The following is a 17105-nucleotide window of genomic DNA, read 5'->3' as shown; positions in this document are numbered from 1 at the left end:
ACCCTGTCTCAAAAAAAAGGAAAAGAAAAAGAAAATCTTTATTGCATGTGTGCACACATGCATACTTTTAAGTGTATGTATGGGGCGGTTGAAGGATAATTTAAAGGAGTTGGTTTTCTCTGTCCACCATGTGGATCTGGGGCTCAAACTCAGAACATCAGAGTCTAAGAGAAGTGCCTTTACTGAGCCATCTTTTTGGTGTTTTTGTTGTTTTGCGTTATAAAGTAATATATGAGGCCAGATGTGGTAGCACACACCTTTAATCTCAGCCTTTGGAAAGCAGAGACAGTTTGATCTCTGAGTCAAGCATAGCCTGGTCTACAAGTCACATTTGGGGCCAGCCAGAGCTGTGCACTGATACTGTCTTAAAAAAAAAAAGTATGTGTGTGTACATGTACATTTACACATGGGTGATAGTGCTTATGGTGTTTTCTCATTTAATATATTTCTCCACACCATTGCTCTTTGGAGGCTTCTCCTTTATCAGGTTGAAGCTCATGTTATTCCAGTTTCCAGAGGCTGGACTTTTACCAGCAATCGCCCCTCCGGCTTTGAGTAAGGATTTACGTCCTGAGATGTTGCATTAGAGCACCAGTGTGGCTCCCGCCTGACTAACCCGAGGGACTCGTGTAATCAGATCCCGGAGTGGATTGATTAGAGTCTGGAAGAATAACCTGACACCTATTTCTGCTTGTGTTCTGTCTGCAGAGATTGGGCAGCTGGGTGAGGCTCATCTGGTGATGTGGGACTGGGTGTTGGACAGTATATCCGTCTACCAATGTCGGGATTTGGACGCCTACCTGGTACAGAACATCACCCATGGCTGTGACAGTAGCGAGCCACAAGACCCCAACGATTAGCTTAAGAAGTGATCTTTCCATGCCCAGGGAGCATCTCTCACTCTTAGCTGCTTCTACACCCTGCTATTTTATAAGTGTCACACCTGGGGAGGTCTACCTATGTGAATTTACTTAAATTTACTTAAACCCTACCAACTGAACAAGATGCTAGATTCATTATATATTGTTCTTGGAGAGACAGAGTAGAATACTTGGCTGGTCTGCACTGGGCATGGTGTAGGTGCCTATAATCACAACACTTGGCGGGAAGAGACAGGTATCATGAGTTCAAGGCTAGCCTGGGCTACTGAGTAAATACCTTGTGGTTCTAATTTGTTTCTTATAATAAAATCTCATGTTCAAGTCCTTCAAGAAGAAGGCTTGAGATCTGTGATTTGACTTAAAATCAGCACTCAAGGCTCCAGGTTCCATACCCACACCAAACCCATACTTCCCTCTACCACCATTCCCCCACCCTCCCTGCTAAGAACCAGAAAGCCCTTGGGCAAGTCTTGGGTGTCAGTGGACACTGAGGAAGTTTAGAGGCAGATAATATATCCAATATGAATATGAAGTTTTTCAAGTACCAGTGTCCAGGAGAGCCTTCTAATCCCCCTTAACTGATGAACAAAGTGTTTGCTATAGCTCTGCTAAGGAACCCATTCCTCTTAAAATACAAGATCTCTGTTATGAATATTTCATGTCTGTAAATGATGGATCCCACCAGGAAAGGAACTGTTGCTTTCTTTGAAGTAATTTCTTCCTTTTTGTTCCCTATTGCTGAACCATACTGCTTCATAAATAATTTTGTTTGCTGAAGGAAGAGAACGTATTTTTCATAAACTCATTATCTTGGACTGTTTATAGCTGTTGGAGGGACTAGGTCTTCCCTGGCCCCCCAGTGTGCAAGGGCAGGGGAGACCTGATTGTACAAAGTATGTTTTATAAATGTTGTGCTGTTAATACTGCAAATAAACTGAATAGCAAACACTTTCACTAAGAATGACTGTTTGGGGGGCCTGACAAGAAGGCTCAGTGGATAAGGTGTCTGCTGCCATACCTGAAAGCCAGAGTTCAAGTCCTGGGCCCACATGAGAGAACGAGAACTGACTCCTGCAAGTTGTCCTTGTATCTCCACGTACACATGCAAACTAACTAAATAAGTAAATGTTAAAAAAAAAAAAAAACAAATAAAATAAACTAAGCCAGGCATTGGTGGCACACGCCTTTAATCCCAGCACTCGGGAGGCAGAGGCAGGCGGATATCTGTGAGTTCGAGGCCAGCCTGGTCTACAGAGCTAGTTCCAGGACAGCCTCCAAAGCCACAGAGAAACCCTGTCTCGAAAAACAAAAAAATAAAAAATAAACTAAGAACCTTAAGTTATTTTTTAAAGGACTGTGCTGGAGAAATGACGCTGAGGTTAAGAGCACTTGTTGCTGGATTTTCCTCTCTACCCCTCCGACACACACACACACACACACACACACACACACACACACACACACACACACACTTTTCTGAGACAAAGGTCTCTATGTCTCTATTACCTAGTCCTAGCTGTCCTGGAACCCAGATGGTGGGAGACAAGAAAGGCAACCTCTCAGGCAGAGAGTAAATGTTGGGTGATGGCTGTCATTCCTACTCCTTTTAATCTCCCAGCTTGTGACTGTGTTTTCAGTTGTCAGAAAATACCGGTTTGGCTGGGCCTGGAGATATAGCTCAGTTGATAGGCTGCTTGACTAGCATGCACTAAAATCTGGGTTTGATCCCCAGCACCACATGGTAGCTCACACCTGTTACCCCAGTATTTGGGAGGTGGAAGCCGGAGAATCAGCTCCCGGTCAGCCTGTGCTCATGAGAACCTGTCTCAACAAGGGTCCGAGAGATGCTCAGTAGTCAAGAGTGCTTCCTGCTCTTGCAGAGGGTCTGACTCCCAGCAATTCTAACATCGGTCGCCGGAGACCCGGTAGCCTCTGCACACGTGCACGTGAACTCATAGGCAGGCCACAGGCATAAAAATAGATAAGCTGGGCGATGATGGCACATGCCTTTGATCCAGCACTCAGGCAGATCAGGAAGATCTCTGAGTTCTAGAGACCAGCCTGATCTACAAGAGCAAGTTCCAGGACAGTCTCCAAAACAATACAGAGAAACCCTGCCTCGAAAAGCCAAAAATAAATAAGATAACAGATAAATCTTTATGGGGAAAAAAGGAAGACCTCTCAGATCTGTCACTTCCCTGAGTATTCATCAGGGAACTGATGTCTCATCATTAGTGACAGAAATAAACAGAAGTGCTAGTGTCCTAAACGGACATTTCCAGGGTCCAGCCATGACTTGAGGTAGACCTCATCCTGCTGTCCCCTGACATTGATGATAATAGAAAGAACACCCCTGCCTCTCATGTGATCCTGGTGAGAGCAGGTTTAACTGAAATACATTTAAGTCGCATAATTATCTCAATGACTGACTCATGTACATCCCTTTGATTGGAGCTCTGTATGATGCTTGGCCTAGATTCAGAGTTGTGATGATCGAGTAAATCTTGTTCCTTTGACCTCTGATGCTTCCCACTTTCCCATCCTGCAATCTGTAGCCTGCTCTGGGCAGAACAGCATTTGGAAACTGGTTCCTATATTGACTTTTATCTCATTCTGCAAAGAAGCTGGAAGGGGAAGAGGATTATCAGGCAGACATAGGGAGGGAGCCTAGAGGAGCATTTTGGCTGATTATCATCCTCCTAAAAAATGTAACCAGAGTGCACAAAGTATCTGCACAAAAACATGCAAGAGAAAGAGAAAGGAATCAGTGTTGGTTGCTGCGGAAAGAGCCAAGATGCCTAGAATGTACCCTGTGAAGCTGCTAGCAGCAGATAAGGACAGCCTCCAAAGTGGACAGCATAGAAAGAAGGGCAGAGTGAGGGGGACTGCAGATGTGCCCAAGAAACTCCACAGAAGTCCTGCTGCCACAAGGAAATGGGCTTGCTCACCGATGGCTTAAACTGTCTGAATTAGAGGCCTCTGCACCCTGTTTAACAGATGTTCACTGCCCTCAAACAACCTAAAAATGTGCTAAAACAAGGGGACATTAAAGAGATGCATCTGGCAGGCTAAAAATTAAACTGGAAACAGCTCATTTCTACAAAGAGCATGCGTGGCTTGAGAAATCAGGAAGTTAGTCCTCACCTAGCAAGGTGATGCACACCTATTGGTTTGCACTTGGGCAACTGAGGCTAGAGACTACTTAACTGGGCAGTGGTGGCACAGGCCTTTGCCTTTAATCCCAGCACTCGGGAGGCAGAGACAGGTGGATCTCTGTGAGTTCAAAGCAGCCTGATCTACAAAGCGAGTTCCAGAGTTACACACAGAGAAACTCTTTCTCCAAAACAAAATAAAAAAAAGAGGCTATGCTTAAACTGGGAGTTGTAGTTCACACCTGTAACTTAAACACTTAGGAGGCTAAGGCAGAACGATCACTATTCCAGGCCAATTGGAGCTACAAGAGATCCTGAGGTGTGGGGCCGGGGGAGCCTGAGCTGGTGAAATGACTCAGCAGGTAAACATGTTTGCCTGCAAGCCCCATGACCTGATTTCAGTTCCCAGAACCCACATGCTGGAAGGCGAGCCCTAACTCAAACATGCGGTCATCTCATCAGATGAACCCTGTGACACACTTGTGTGCATATACACACACAAAATATACAGATTTGAAAAACCCCAAAAAGCAGATGCTAGCTGAAAACCTAAGCGACATAGTCCCTAATGTGGCCAAAGGGCAGGAACTTTGAACACCTGATTTCAGAGACCAAAGTGATACAGCAGCATGCACCTTAGTAGTGTGGTTTCAAAACATGCCCCCTAGATGGAGGCTTTGGGGTGGAGCAGCAGCCAGCTAAGAACTTAGGCATGCAGCTTTCCAGACCTGCCCTAGACCCACTGAACCAGCAACTGTGTAGGTAGGGCCTACCCTGTGACCTGGGACTCTGCAACAGACTCAAGTCTAAAAACCATAAGCTGAGATAAGGGGAATAAGATCCTATAAAATGTTCACTGTATCTCCTTCTGTCTCCAAGAAAGGGAAATCTTTGGGCCTGTAAAGAATAAATAAGGTTGGTGGGCTTATAAATGGTTCTTATCTCCAAGGTTGCCTTGCAGCAGCTGGCTTCTGTTAACTCCACAGTGGCCCTTTAATAAACAAAGCCAAGGACAAAGATTATATTATATTAGCCACCTAGGAACAAAAGGGCCAGACTAGTCTAAAAAGAAAAATACAGCTAGAGGTTTAGAAGGTTTTATTAATATTTAAATTGCAGTGAAACCACAGCTGCAGCCTTTGACTCCAGCACAGAGATATGCAAATGTGGCTTTCAAAAGCAAGGCAATTTCACACAGCCCTCAAGGTAACAAGAACAAATACAACAAATGATTTTGTAATTTATCTCTATTGACTGATAGAGTGCAAGGCATGGACAGCCCTGAGAGAGTCAGCAACTTACTCTCTAAGGGGAGCAGAGAAAGCTTGCCTGGAGGGAGGACCGTGATCATCCCCATAGACTGGTGATGGAACTGGAGGGAGGACCGTGAACAGCCCCATAGACTTGTGATGGTACTGGAGGAAGGACTGTGATCATCCCCAAAGACTGGTGATGGAACTGGAGGGAGGACCGTGATCATCCCCATAGACTTGTGATGGAAGTGAAGGACTGTGATCATCCCCAGAGACTTGTGATAGAACTGGAGGGAGGACTGTGATCATCCCCAAAGACTGGTGATGGAACTGGAGGGAGGACCGTGAACAGCCCCATAGACTGGTGATGGAAAAACTTCCAAAGAGAGCGGGAAGCTGCTGGGGGAGGAGATGACTACGTTAAGATGGAAAGTTTCAGAGATCCAGTCCTAGGTTCTGTGAACCATCTGCTCATGGGAGCCACGGTAATAATAATCATCAGTTACTACTGTCTGCCATCCTGAGAGCTGTGCATTATTCCTTACATACAAATAAAGAAAACGAAGTTTTGAGAGGTCAAGTAACTTACCATAGGTCACACTACAGAAAAAAGGGACAAAGCCCAGATTCAAAGATGTGTCAGGCTAAACAGCCCATACCCAGTGCATTTCTCTGGGGACCAGCAGGCAGTGAACAATAAGATTAGTGATTGAAGCCAGGTGTGGTGGCCCACGCTTTAAATTAGAGCACTCAGAAGACAGAGGCAGGCGGACTCTAAGTTGAAGGACAGCCTGGTCTACAAAGCGAGTTCCAGGACATTCAGGGCTGTTACACAAAGAACTCTGTATCGAAAAAAATAAACTAGTGATTGAGGGGAGTCTGTGTGTCCGGCTCTTTGGTGGCTTATGCGTATGTGTTGAGTATGTGTCTGTGGTTGTGAAAGAGGGTGACAGGTCCACTCTGGTCCAGATTTCTTCCTATCCAGTAGAGACAAAACAGAAAAGTTCTAGTTCAGAGGTTCTTTGGGAATGACCATGACTCAAGGATTTCTAGAAGAGAAATCTCACCTTGGGATTTAGGCACCATTTGACCAGGTGAAAAGGAAACCAGAAGTTTCTGGAAGGACCAAGAGAAACCCTCAGGTTCTAGAACTGGAGCCCAGAGTCTTTGGCCATTTGCCAGTCTCCTGAGTTCTCATTTGTGGGAACACCAGACTCTTAAACCCAACCCTTTAATATGTCACCTTGAGTCCCTGAGCCTGCTGCCTCTGCCTCCCAAGTGCTGGAGCGTGTGCACGGCCATACTGGAGAGTAACATCTTCAGGCGGTCACTTGTGCCTATCTCCTGTCTTCTTTGCCTAGAAGATGCTTATACTCCCTATGGGCTGGGCAGTATTTTTTTCACAGTTATGACTATTCAGTTTGCCCTGGCAGATGCCTTGCTAGGCACCCAGTGAGCATTTGCTGAATGAGTTACATGGGATCAGTGAACTGAAGCGCTTATCCGGCCATTAGCCTCACCTTTAAGAACATTGGAAACCCAGCCACATACTGCCTGCCCCTCAATGAGCAGATTCCCTCCTACCCGTTTTTGTGATTTACTCCGTAATCCAAGGCACCTCCATGTCTGAGCCCACTTCCTTGTCAGAGCCTACTCTAAGACTCCCTCTTTGGTTCTCTTTTGCCTGTCATGAAGCCTACCCCTTTGTGATTAGTCAGACAGCACCTAACCACCAGCCTGCTGCTGCCATGGCCAAGGAAATAATTATGATGTTCCTAGGAATGCCTTCACCAGTTCAAAGCGCTAGTCCCACCATTATCTCTCCTCACTGGGGCAGCGTTTGCTTCATAGATGATAAAACTGTAAGTCCGGGCCCTTGTCAAAGGTCACCTTATGAGTTGGTGGCAGAACTGGGCCTAACCAGCCCAGGAGTCCCTATTCATTAGAGCACAGATAAAAATACCTTCATTAAGTTGTCTGGTCCATGTCTGGGGGAAGGGAGCTTTGAATGGAATTTGGAGGCTGGCTAAGGTCAAAGAGAGTTTGCTGCTATAACTAAAGGCTTTTCCTCACCGGAAGCTAGCTTTAGTTAGTTCCAGAATAGAAAGGTATATGTTCCTGGTTGTACATGTGTGCTGGGCATGTGAAGATCAAAAGTCTTCATGTGGCCTTTCTCAGAAGCTAAACACCTTGGCTTTTTTTTTGGTTGTTTTAGAGAGGGTTTCACTCTCACTGTGTAGCCGTGGCTGGCCTAAAACCCATCATGTAGACCAGGCTGGCCTCAGATTTCCCCTCCCTCTGCCTCCCAAAAATGTTGGAACTAAATGAGTATATCACCATACCTGACAAACACTTTTTGGTGACAGTCTCCCACCAGGATCTTTAGCCAGATTTGCCAGTAAGTCCTAGGATTCTTGAACCACCTCCCATACTGCTGGGCCCTGCGTTTTTCATGACTACTGGGGATCAAACTCCGGTCCTCATGTTTGCATGAGATTCCTTTACCAACTGAGCTGTCTCCCCAGCCCCTTCCCTTTCTTTAAAGCATCCCCAAGGCCCTGGAGGAGGAAGGTCAGGTAAATACAAAGACTGCAAGTAAGCAGGTGTCTTGCCATTTCCTTGAAAACTGCATAAAACAAAATGGATTAGCAAGTGACACTCCACTTAAACTTTAAGGACCCTCCCAGCCCATAGGCTATTGGACTATAGGATAAAGTACTCTGTGTACCAAGTTAGAAAATCCTGCCTTACTGGGAGGTAGTGGCATACACATTTAATCCTAACACTCTGAAGGCAGAAATAGGCAGATATCTTATGAGTTCAAGGCCAGCCTGGTTACACAGTGAGTTCCAGGACAGCCAGGGCTGTTACACAGAAAAACCGTGTCTGGAAAAGAAGAAAAACTTTATCTTAGCAAGCCTGGCCCCTGGAACCTAGTGAGGGGAGGGCTTTCCTGAAAGGGTTTGTGGGGACTGTCATTGGAGTCTCCCACGGCTAAGCTTGCTGATGGGATCAAACATCTAGAGGTTCAGAAAACCATGAAACCAAGACCTGTGCCGGAGCCAACTCTGGTTCGTCACCAAATGCCAAAAAATCAAGTGGAATTATGCTGGCCCAGGCACTCTCCCAAGCACAGGACTAGCCAGCCCCTCCACTCCAGACCAGCCTCCACAACTCCTCCATTGTGCCAAGGTGTCAGGGGTTTCCCCCTCCCCTAAAGGCTGTGATCAAGGACGGACAAGGGGACATAGCCTAAGACCAGAGAGGTGTTGGTTACACCAGCTTGGGAATGCGCTAACCACCATAGATAGAATTGTACACTTCGAAATGGGGAAATTGTGATATGAATTTCACATACACCCCCAGTCAAACAAAGCAGCACCGTTTGGGGCAGGGCGAAGCCTGCTCCGAGGCATTTAAAGAGTCAGGGCTCCTTGCAGGGAGTGGCAATGCCAGACAATGTGAGGGCTAGGATGGGCCTCCCCCTCCTCCTTCACCAGATGGGAACTGGGACTGGGGAGAAAGGCCCAACGGGGGCACGAAGGACTGGAGCAGGAGAGGCACTCAGTGAATGGCGGGACGCAGCCGTCTGCTCATTTGCATCATAAGCGATTGGCTTTCCCTGCTCGTCCCTCATTAGGACACAATGGACAGTTGTTTGCTGGCGCAGCAGATCATTTACCACGGGAGAGAGGGGACAGGGCGCAAGTGACTGATAGGCTATAGTGTTGGGGGTGCGCGGCAACAGCCCTGCGCTCCACCAGCCACGGGAACTTTTGTTTTCACGCCGAGAGTGGACCTAGGAGCGCCAACCAATCCCCCTCCTTTGGCAGAGGTGCTGAGAGGATGTGGGACTTTAGTCAAACAGCTAGAGCCGTGGCTTCCGGTACCAGGAGTAGACTCAGCATTCATGTTCCAGACCTCAGCGCACTTCAGCCCTGCAATCCGGTCTCCCTTCCTCTTTCTCAACTGGAGTTCTAGATCTCCTTGGGTTTCCACTGTGCGGTCTCTCTTGCCCTGTTCTACCTCTAATTAACTCTTGCAGAACAAGGGTAGATCTGGGAAGAGGTAGTGGTGTGGAAACTGTCTCGTTGTTTTGGGGATAGGTGAGAAGAATACATGCTGTGGGGTCTTTGTTTTTGTTGTTTTCCTTCCTCCAATTTGGGATCCTCTAACTTCTGAGTGCTGGGTACAGGCTTGCACTACCAAGCCTGGCTTGAGGCCTGTAATAAATCAGGCGTGAAGATGACCACGTGACACAGCTTAGTTCTTTCCCTCTTTCAAGGTAGCCTGAAGCTCAGAGAGGTTGAGTGACTAGGAAAGGGATACCCGGCTGGCGAGTGACAGCTGTTTGATTGTACAACTCTCCCAGGTGTGGTGGTGCACACCTTTAATTCCAGCATTTGGGAGGCAGAGGCAACTGACCTGCTGTGAGTTCCAGGACAGCCAGGACTGCATAGAGACTCTTGTCTCAACAAACAAAAAAGCAACAGAAAATCTGTTTTCCCACCAGACATCCCCTCAGTCTGACAATGCTCACCCTCCCAGAAGGCAGCCACGTCTCTGTTCTCCAGGGACGACCCCCTGTAGCAGCTCCTCTGATTCCCACCTTTCTCTGGTCCCCTTTGCATCGGCAGAATAGCACAGATGCAGGGCGTTTACCACCCCCCGGGGGTGAAAGGAGGCGGTGAACCAGACCATGGGGGTCTCCCTCCTGCTGACACCCTTCCTGCTGGCATCTGCCCCCTCCCTTTTGTGGGTCAAGGCTGCCGGCTTCTGAATCTGCTTCATTATGCTCTGGGGGGAAGGGAGAGTCAGGGTGACGGGGTGTCTATGTGCATGAACATAAGGCCTCCGGGTTCATTCTGACACTGAATGAAAAAGTCGCCAATTATTCGTCCAATCTCATTAATATGCAGACAGACATCTGTTATTTAGGAGTCAACAGCAGAGGCATGTTCTTGGGGGGAGGGGCACTTATGTACATCTCTGGCTAATAAGGGATAGCAGCCTGAGTCTCACCCGGTTCCTGGAATCTGGAGCATCACCCCCACACACACACCTCACAGCAGCCTTGAGGAAGGCAAGTAGGTAGGTGGAGATGGAGGGCAACCTAGAACTCGGCTGGAAGGAGGGAAACGGAGAGGAGTCAAAATTGTAGAGGAAACTACTAAAACAAAGAGCTGAGCCTCTTCTCCGGGAGGGAAACAGAGGAGAGTGCATTAGGATGGCCTGCCGGGTCCTGATGTCCACTGGGAAATTAAAGACATGACTCCTTGCCCTCCTCTTCAGGCCACTGGACAAATCCGAGTGGATCTGGGTGGGTTGCTCTAGCAACATGGGGTCCTTAGCAACTCCAGAAAGCTGAGCATGGTGGTATGTGCCTGTACTTCCAGTAACACTGTGGTCGAGGCAGGAGGCTTGCAAGTTGAAGGCCAGTTGGAGTTACATAATGGGACCCTGCCTGAAGAACACAGCTAGGCATTGTGACCCAAGCCTATACCCCTCAAAAGAATCCATTTCTGAGACTTGTATACAGAAAAATTAAAGATTACCTGAGTGGTGGCACATACCTGTAATCTTTGGATTCGGGAGACAGAGGACAAGTATACATAAATGAGTTCCAGGCCAGCCAGGGCTATATAATGAGACCCTGCTTTAAAAAAAAAAATCAAACTGTGTGCAGTGATGGCGGGAATGGTGGGAGCAGATATGGCATTCAGACTTGTGTGTACAGGTGTGTGTGCACTTGAATGTGTGTGTGCACTTGAATGTGTGTGTGCACTTGAATGTGTGTGTGCACTTGAATGTGTGTGTGCACTTGAATGTGTGTGTGCACTTGAATGTGTGTGTGCACTTGAATATGTTGTGTGCACTTGAATGTGTTGTGTGCACTTGAATATGTTGTGTGCACTTGAATGTGTGTGTGCAATCGTGCTCGTGTGGCACACAAGCAGAACCCAGACATTAGTCGTTAGTCTTTACCTCAGGCTCTTTCCGTGGCGGAGCCTTGGGGAGGGCTGGACTCACTGTTGCGGTTGGGAGCCTTCACAGGCTGCAGTGTTTGAGAGTTAACCCAGGAATCTCCTACCCTACCCTGGCTGATTGCTGGGGCTAAAATACACTGACAGCAGCACAGCATGATTGGTTGTTTATTTCATTAAATGATTAACAAAGCTACATTGGTGTCTAATTTGTGGGGAAACAGCCGCAGAGGAGGAAGTTGAATCTAACTCTTGCATGTGGGGTAGGGGGTGACTGTGGGTTCCCTGCAGCCTGCAAGGACCTTTTTGAACCTAGGAACAGCCCCACCGCCTCTTCCCACCCATCCTCTTCCCCAGAAATAGGTTTGGCCACACAGCCCCGCAGAGGCAACTAAATTCCCTTCCCACTGATTTTGGAAATATATTAAACTTTGGGGGTTCCTCCAACTGATTTATCTTCCTAATTATGTTTGCTTTAGGCAGATTGAAATGCATTTGCATTCTCTAAACATAAACGGCGCAGGGGGAAGACGGGGAGTCAGGGGGTGTAAGTATTCTGCACTGTGGTGGCTACAGGCTTGAGCCTGCTTTGTATTAGGCAGGTCAAGAGAAGTGACCTGCCAAAATTTTCAAGTCAATTTTTCTTTTATTTTTCCAAGACAGGATTTCTTTATGTAGTCCTGGCTGTCCTAGAACTCGCTCTGTAGACCAAGATGGCCTATAACTCAGAGATCTGCTTGCCTCTGCCTCCTACGTGCTGGGATTAAAGGTGTGCGCCACCACCGCCCAGCTCAAGTCAGTTTTTTTTTTGAAGGTGAGAAGAATCTCATTCTGTAGCTCACACTGGCCTTGAACTCTCAGCAATCCTCCTGCTTCAACCTCCCTACTGTGATTACAGGCACTAACTGCCATGCCCACTAACGAGTTCGTTTTTATAGCAAGTCCTTACTGGGGAAAAACCAGTCTTCTGGGAGAGACGGAGCCCCAGCACCCCTTGGTTCAGGACTTGGGGCCCTTGAGGGAGGTCTCAGTCAGCCCCTAACCAGCTGAGGGGATGGGATGTCTAGTGCCTAGACTCCCTTAGATTGGCAGAGATGGTTTGGGATAGAGTCCCACAGGAAATGGTGGGAAGGAGGGAGGATGGTTCAGTAAGCCAGAAAATGAGAGTTGGGTCTGGCCAAGGGAAAGGAGGCGCTATTTCCATGCCATATCTCATAAAGTCCAAACCCTTGATCCCCACCACCTCATCCGTCCAAAAAGCCAAATCTAGACATCTCAGCCTGAAGCCCCTGGTGGCTCTCACAGGGAAGTACTGACTCTCTCCTGGGCTCTTGAGTGGCCTTGAAGGACCTGTCCAGCCTCGCTGTCCCTCCCTGCTGTGGGAGCCCTCTCTCCTCCACACTTCATGCACACGCACGCACACACACACACACCCCAACACCCTCAGGACTTAGTGGCTCAGGGAGCCCCACAGCAGCCAGTATGCATGTAGGTTCCCTCAGCCAAGGCACCCTCTCTTCCCTACCAGGCTAGCCTCCAGCAGCTCAGAAACTGTCTTCATCTCTTAATCCAGTGTGTGGCAGGGCTGGCAACAGCGCATGCTTGGTGAATGCAGGGAGGGGTGGAGTGTGCACAGGGTCCCACCAGATGGGAGGGTAAGGCCAGCCTCCGTTCTCTCCCAGCGTGTCTGGGAGAGCTGGATGGGGTGGGGTTGGGGGAAGGGGAGAGCCACGGATGGTTCCTGGGGGAGAATGTCACCAAAAAGAGGCCAGTGGGACCAGAGCCAGGGAAGGAATACAGGACAATCTGAAACCAGACTCCCAAGAAAACAGACCAGCACTGTCCTGGCTGACAAGTACTCCGGCCATCCATCCCCTCCACCAGCTTTCATTCCCGAGGGGCTGGGGTGGGGGTGACTCACAATTACAGATGATGCTCCCTCACCAGTCAGTAAGGAACTCAAGGTATAACTGAGGGGGAGCCCATGTTTGGGTCCTTGAGGAGATAGAGTCCCCTTAGCAAGCTTCACCTCATTCAGGGTTCAGATTCTGCGATAGGGACTCTCTCAATGCCCTTCCTATCTTCATGCTCCCTAGGGCATCAGCAGGCTGCAAGCCTGGAGCAGAGATGGTGAACAAGGGGCTTGTACCACTTCAACAGGCCCTCCCTCTGCTGTGCGCGCAGGACATCCAGCCAGCAAGGCTGAGTAACGCTGAGCAGTGTGCTTCATCAGTCACTCCAAGAAACCCCCTCCTCAGCCAGGCAATGGTGGTGCACGCCTTTAATCCCAGCAGAGGCAGAGACAGGCGGATATCTGTGAGTTCGAAACCAGCCTGGTCTACAGAGCGAGTTCCAGGACAGCCTCCAAAGCCACAGAGAAACCCTGCCGGAATGAAGAGGCCCAAGGCATTTCACTCTCCCACCCCTGGCTTCTAAGTTTCATATTCTTCAGCGCGTGGCTTCTTTCCTGTGTTTGCTCCGTGGGCAAGGATGCTGGTAGACTGGGAATTTATGGGGGAGAAAAGGAACAGAACTAAGGCCATAGCCGTTTTCCATGGTCATGGGCTTTATTTGCGCACTGCTGGGGAAGGGGTTAGCTAGAACCAGTAGCTGGGTTGATGGTAGGAAAGGACTTCTTGCTGTAAAATTTAGTGCATGTTGCCTGGAGGTTAGAGTATGTGAGGACAGTTGGGGAAGTGAGGAGAGGGGAGAAGGTCATCCAGTAGACTCTCCTTAGGGAAGGCAGACAGGGGATGGGAACTAGGGCAAGAAAGGAAGACGCACTTTATATAGAAGACTCATCCAAAGTCATTGCTGGATGCTGGCTTCCTGAACACCCACCTGCCCCATCACGTTCATGCCCCAGATGCCTACCCTGTTCGCTCTCTCAGCTACCAGCAGGAAAGGGGAGGAGGTTATGGGGAATGCCGACGCCCTTCTGTTCTCTAGCCCCTCCAACCAGAATGCTCCTCTGCCTGCCCTGCCCTTCCAGCCAGGGTCAGGAGGCCAAACGGTCCAGGAGCAGGCAGGGGAACAATTTCATCTCCGCAGCCCTCACATAAGGTTGCAGCTCTTGGCTCGATCCTTATGTATCTCGCCCTCATTCCCCCGGTCTGGCCTTCCCGACAGCTGAGTGGATCTCTGTAGTCCCCGGCGAGAGTCAGTACGGCGCAGCTGCCTATGGCCACGGCCAAGAGAAGCCACTGTGGCCACATGGAAGACATCCCTGACACTGCGCTCAGAAGATCGGGAAGAACACTCAACGTAGGACACAGCCCCCACCTGCTTGGCCAGCACAGTGCCCTGGAAAAGAAGGGGATGGGTGGAAATTATAGGGCTTAGCCTATACTTCAGAAAGGAGCATGAAGGCTGTGGGAAGAATCAAGGGTTAGGGTCAGAGGTTAGGGCAAAAGGATGAGCCATGTCGGCTGTCTTTAAATCAGAGGCCCAAGCCAGGCATGGGTGCGAAGTCTTAGGCTGGGATTAAGTTGCAGGCTATGGGTCTCACCTGTTCATGAGTAACAGGGATAAGTCTCTGCTTGGATAGCTCCCTCAGTGTGGCCAGGTCGGTCCTCATGTCCAGTTTACAGCCAACCAGCACCACCTTGGCATTGGGGCAAAACTCCTGAGTCTCTCCTTGCCACTAGTTGGGGGTGGAAAAAAAGAATTATGGAGGGGTGGAGGGAGATACAGGGGAAAGCCTTGCTCCATGCATGCATGCATGCAGAAATCACTCCGACCCTCCTAGGTAAGGCAGTGTGGGAAAGCTCTTCTCGGGTTGAGACCAGGACAGTGGAGATGATGAGGAAACGGTGAAGAGCCTGGAACCTTCCCATTCTCACGCAGCTTTCCCATACTTTGTCCTGAGACCAGACCAATCACACCCTCCCCTGCCTGGGAACTAAGGATGCCCTAACTGACTTATGCTTTCACCACAGGTTTTTCTTATGGAAATAAGGGCCTGAACAGGAGGCCACATGGCTTTCCAAAGCCCCAGGACTGGCATTCCCAACCCTTCCATCCAGGGCTTCCACAGCCAAGGAGATAGGAAAGGCAGATAGGCAGTCCGACTCTCATCTCCCCAGATACCATTTCCAGCTCCAAGGACTGGTTTGCAGGGGGAGGAACAGGGCTGGAGTAGGGGTTGCCAGCTTTATCTACTGCCAGCTGAGGGGACGCCACTGGTCCCTTCTCCTGGTTCATGCCTGCCCAGTCCCCTCAGTAGTTTCCCACCTTCTTAAGGACACTGTCCAGGGTCTCTGGCCGGCTGATGTCAAAGCAGATGAGCACAGCATCAGAGTCAGGGTAGGCCAGAGGCCGGACGTTGTCGTAGTAAGAAGAACCTGAAGGAAGAAAGAGAGAGCACCTGATAAGGTACCTGAGTGGGTGGCAGGCCTGGAAGGGACTGAAGTGACAGTGGACAAGCAGAGAATGGAAGAGAGTGGCCCTTCATACCCATCAGGAAGCCTGTTTCAAGACCAGCAGAGGGGAGCAGAAAGAGTGACATAATAGCTCTCTGCTCCCTTATGGGTTTCTCTAATCTAACAGTAATATATTTATAACCTTTTGGAGTTTGTAAAACCTTTAAGAATCTCAAAAAAAATCTACCAATATTCCAACAAATTTTGTGCGTGCTTTCTGGGCTTTGACGGCACATGCTCTAAAGTCCTAGTAAAAATAAAAAACCTTCCCCATGGGGTTGGAGCAGGGACAGGGAAAGAGTGTTCCTGTCCTCTGGGGACTCTAGAAAAAAAAAGAGAGAGACTACTTTCCAACGACACCCTCCCCCCACCCCGAAATTCTAAATAGCTCTCCTAAACCCGTTCCCATTTCCTAAGAAACATGTTCCAAAATAAGTCATTTCTTCCCTAGTTCCTTGGGTAAGCAGAACCCAGCTGCAAGGCTCAAATAAATATTAGGCTTGCTACTTCAGAACATGGTTTGTTGGGAACAAGAAACAGCCTCAGTTTCCCTGGCTCAAAACAGGAATTGATACTCTAAAATTGGATGGACGTCTGAGCTAACATGGAATCTAAGGGTCTAGCTAAGGGAGGGGCTAGGGTAAGGGACCTTGGCAGTCAGGGTGACCTCGAGGGACTACCTGAAGTATCCCACATGTTGAGCTCAATGCGGCGCTTGTCGATCTCGAAGCTTGCAGTATAATTCTCAAACACGGTGGGGACATAACTCTGCAGAGACAGATGGGTCAAAATGAGAGCTTCTCTCCAGTCCTCACCCTGACAACTGCCCTCCTCCCTCCACACCCGGTCCAGCTCGATCCCTAGACAGAAGTTGGTCTGAGGCTGGGCCAAGGGAAGATCCAGGGCGCTACTGCCTCCACCTCCACGGAATCCTAGGTAGACTCTCTGATTCCCTCGGGGTCTCTTTAGCCCTTAGTCCTTTCCCTCTTGGATGCTCAGGACCTCCGACATTCCCCCAAAGCGCCATCCCGGATCCTCTGATGCTCCCAAGCCCCATCCATTTCACCGCGTTCCTTGATTCCTTCCACTCCAATTCTCTGCAGTCCTTTCAGAGCCCCCGACGCCTCTTTACCCTCCTCGGAGCCTCTTTCTCTCGTCCCTAGTTACCCTGGTACGGGTTTCCAGAGGCCCCCGGAGCCCCTGTCACACAGTCCCCGAAGCCTCGGTGCCCCTCTCTCCAGACGCCAGTTCCTCACCCCGGGGTAGGCGTCCTTGGCGAACACCTGCAGCAGCGCTGTCTTGCCGCACTCCGCGTCCCCGACCACTACGATCTTGCAGCGGCCGCTCTGCCCCTCCATAGTCCCGGCTACGCGCCGGTCCCCGACGCCGCCCCCCTCCCGGGCCCCGCCGCTGC

General features: G+C 49.4%; 2 protein-coding genes across 10 annotated transcripts in view; one reads left to right on the top strand and one right to left on the bottom strand.

Moving 5' to 3' along the window:
• Brca1 (BRCA1 DNA repair associated) overlaps positions 1-1829 on the top strand; it is a 61048-nt gene extending 59219 nt beyond the window's left edge. For all 9 annotated transcript variants that reach the window (XM_040749762.1, XM_040749761.1, XM_040749765.1 and 6 more), the window contains one exon: positions 709-1829. In XM_040749762.1, the coding sequence (XP_040605696.1) occupies positions 709-860 (152 nt within the window). In that variant the 3' untranslated portion in view covers positions 861-1829. The remainder of the gene's footprint in view (positions 1-708) is intronic.
• Positions 1830-13817: 11988 nt separating this feature from the next.
• Positions 13818-17105, bottom strand: Rnd2 (Rho family GTPase 2). The gene is made up of 5 exons (XM_040749755.1): positions 16948-17105; positions 16372-16459; positions 15504-15613; positions 14779-14913; positions 13818-14573 (listed from the first exon to the last, which is right to left on the bottom strand). Exons 1-5 carry the CDS (start codon positions 17047-17049, stop codon positions 14325-14327), a joined length of 684 nt encoding a protein of 227 aa, XP_040605689.1. The 5' UTR covers positions 17050-17105; the 3' UTR covers positions 13818-14324.

Source organism: Mesocricetus auratus, unplaced genomic scaffold, assembly GCF_017639785.1.
Source record: "Mesocricetus auratus isolate SY011 unplaced genomic scaffold, BCM_Maur_2.0 Super-Scaffold_100007, whole genome shotgun sequence".
In the NCBI taxonomy this organism is placed as follows: Eukaryota; Metazoa; Chordata; class Mammalia; order Rodentia; family Cricetidae; genus Mesocricetus; species Mesocricetus auratus.
This window is presented reverse-complemented; position numbering and strand designations above follow the sequence as displayed.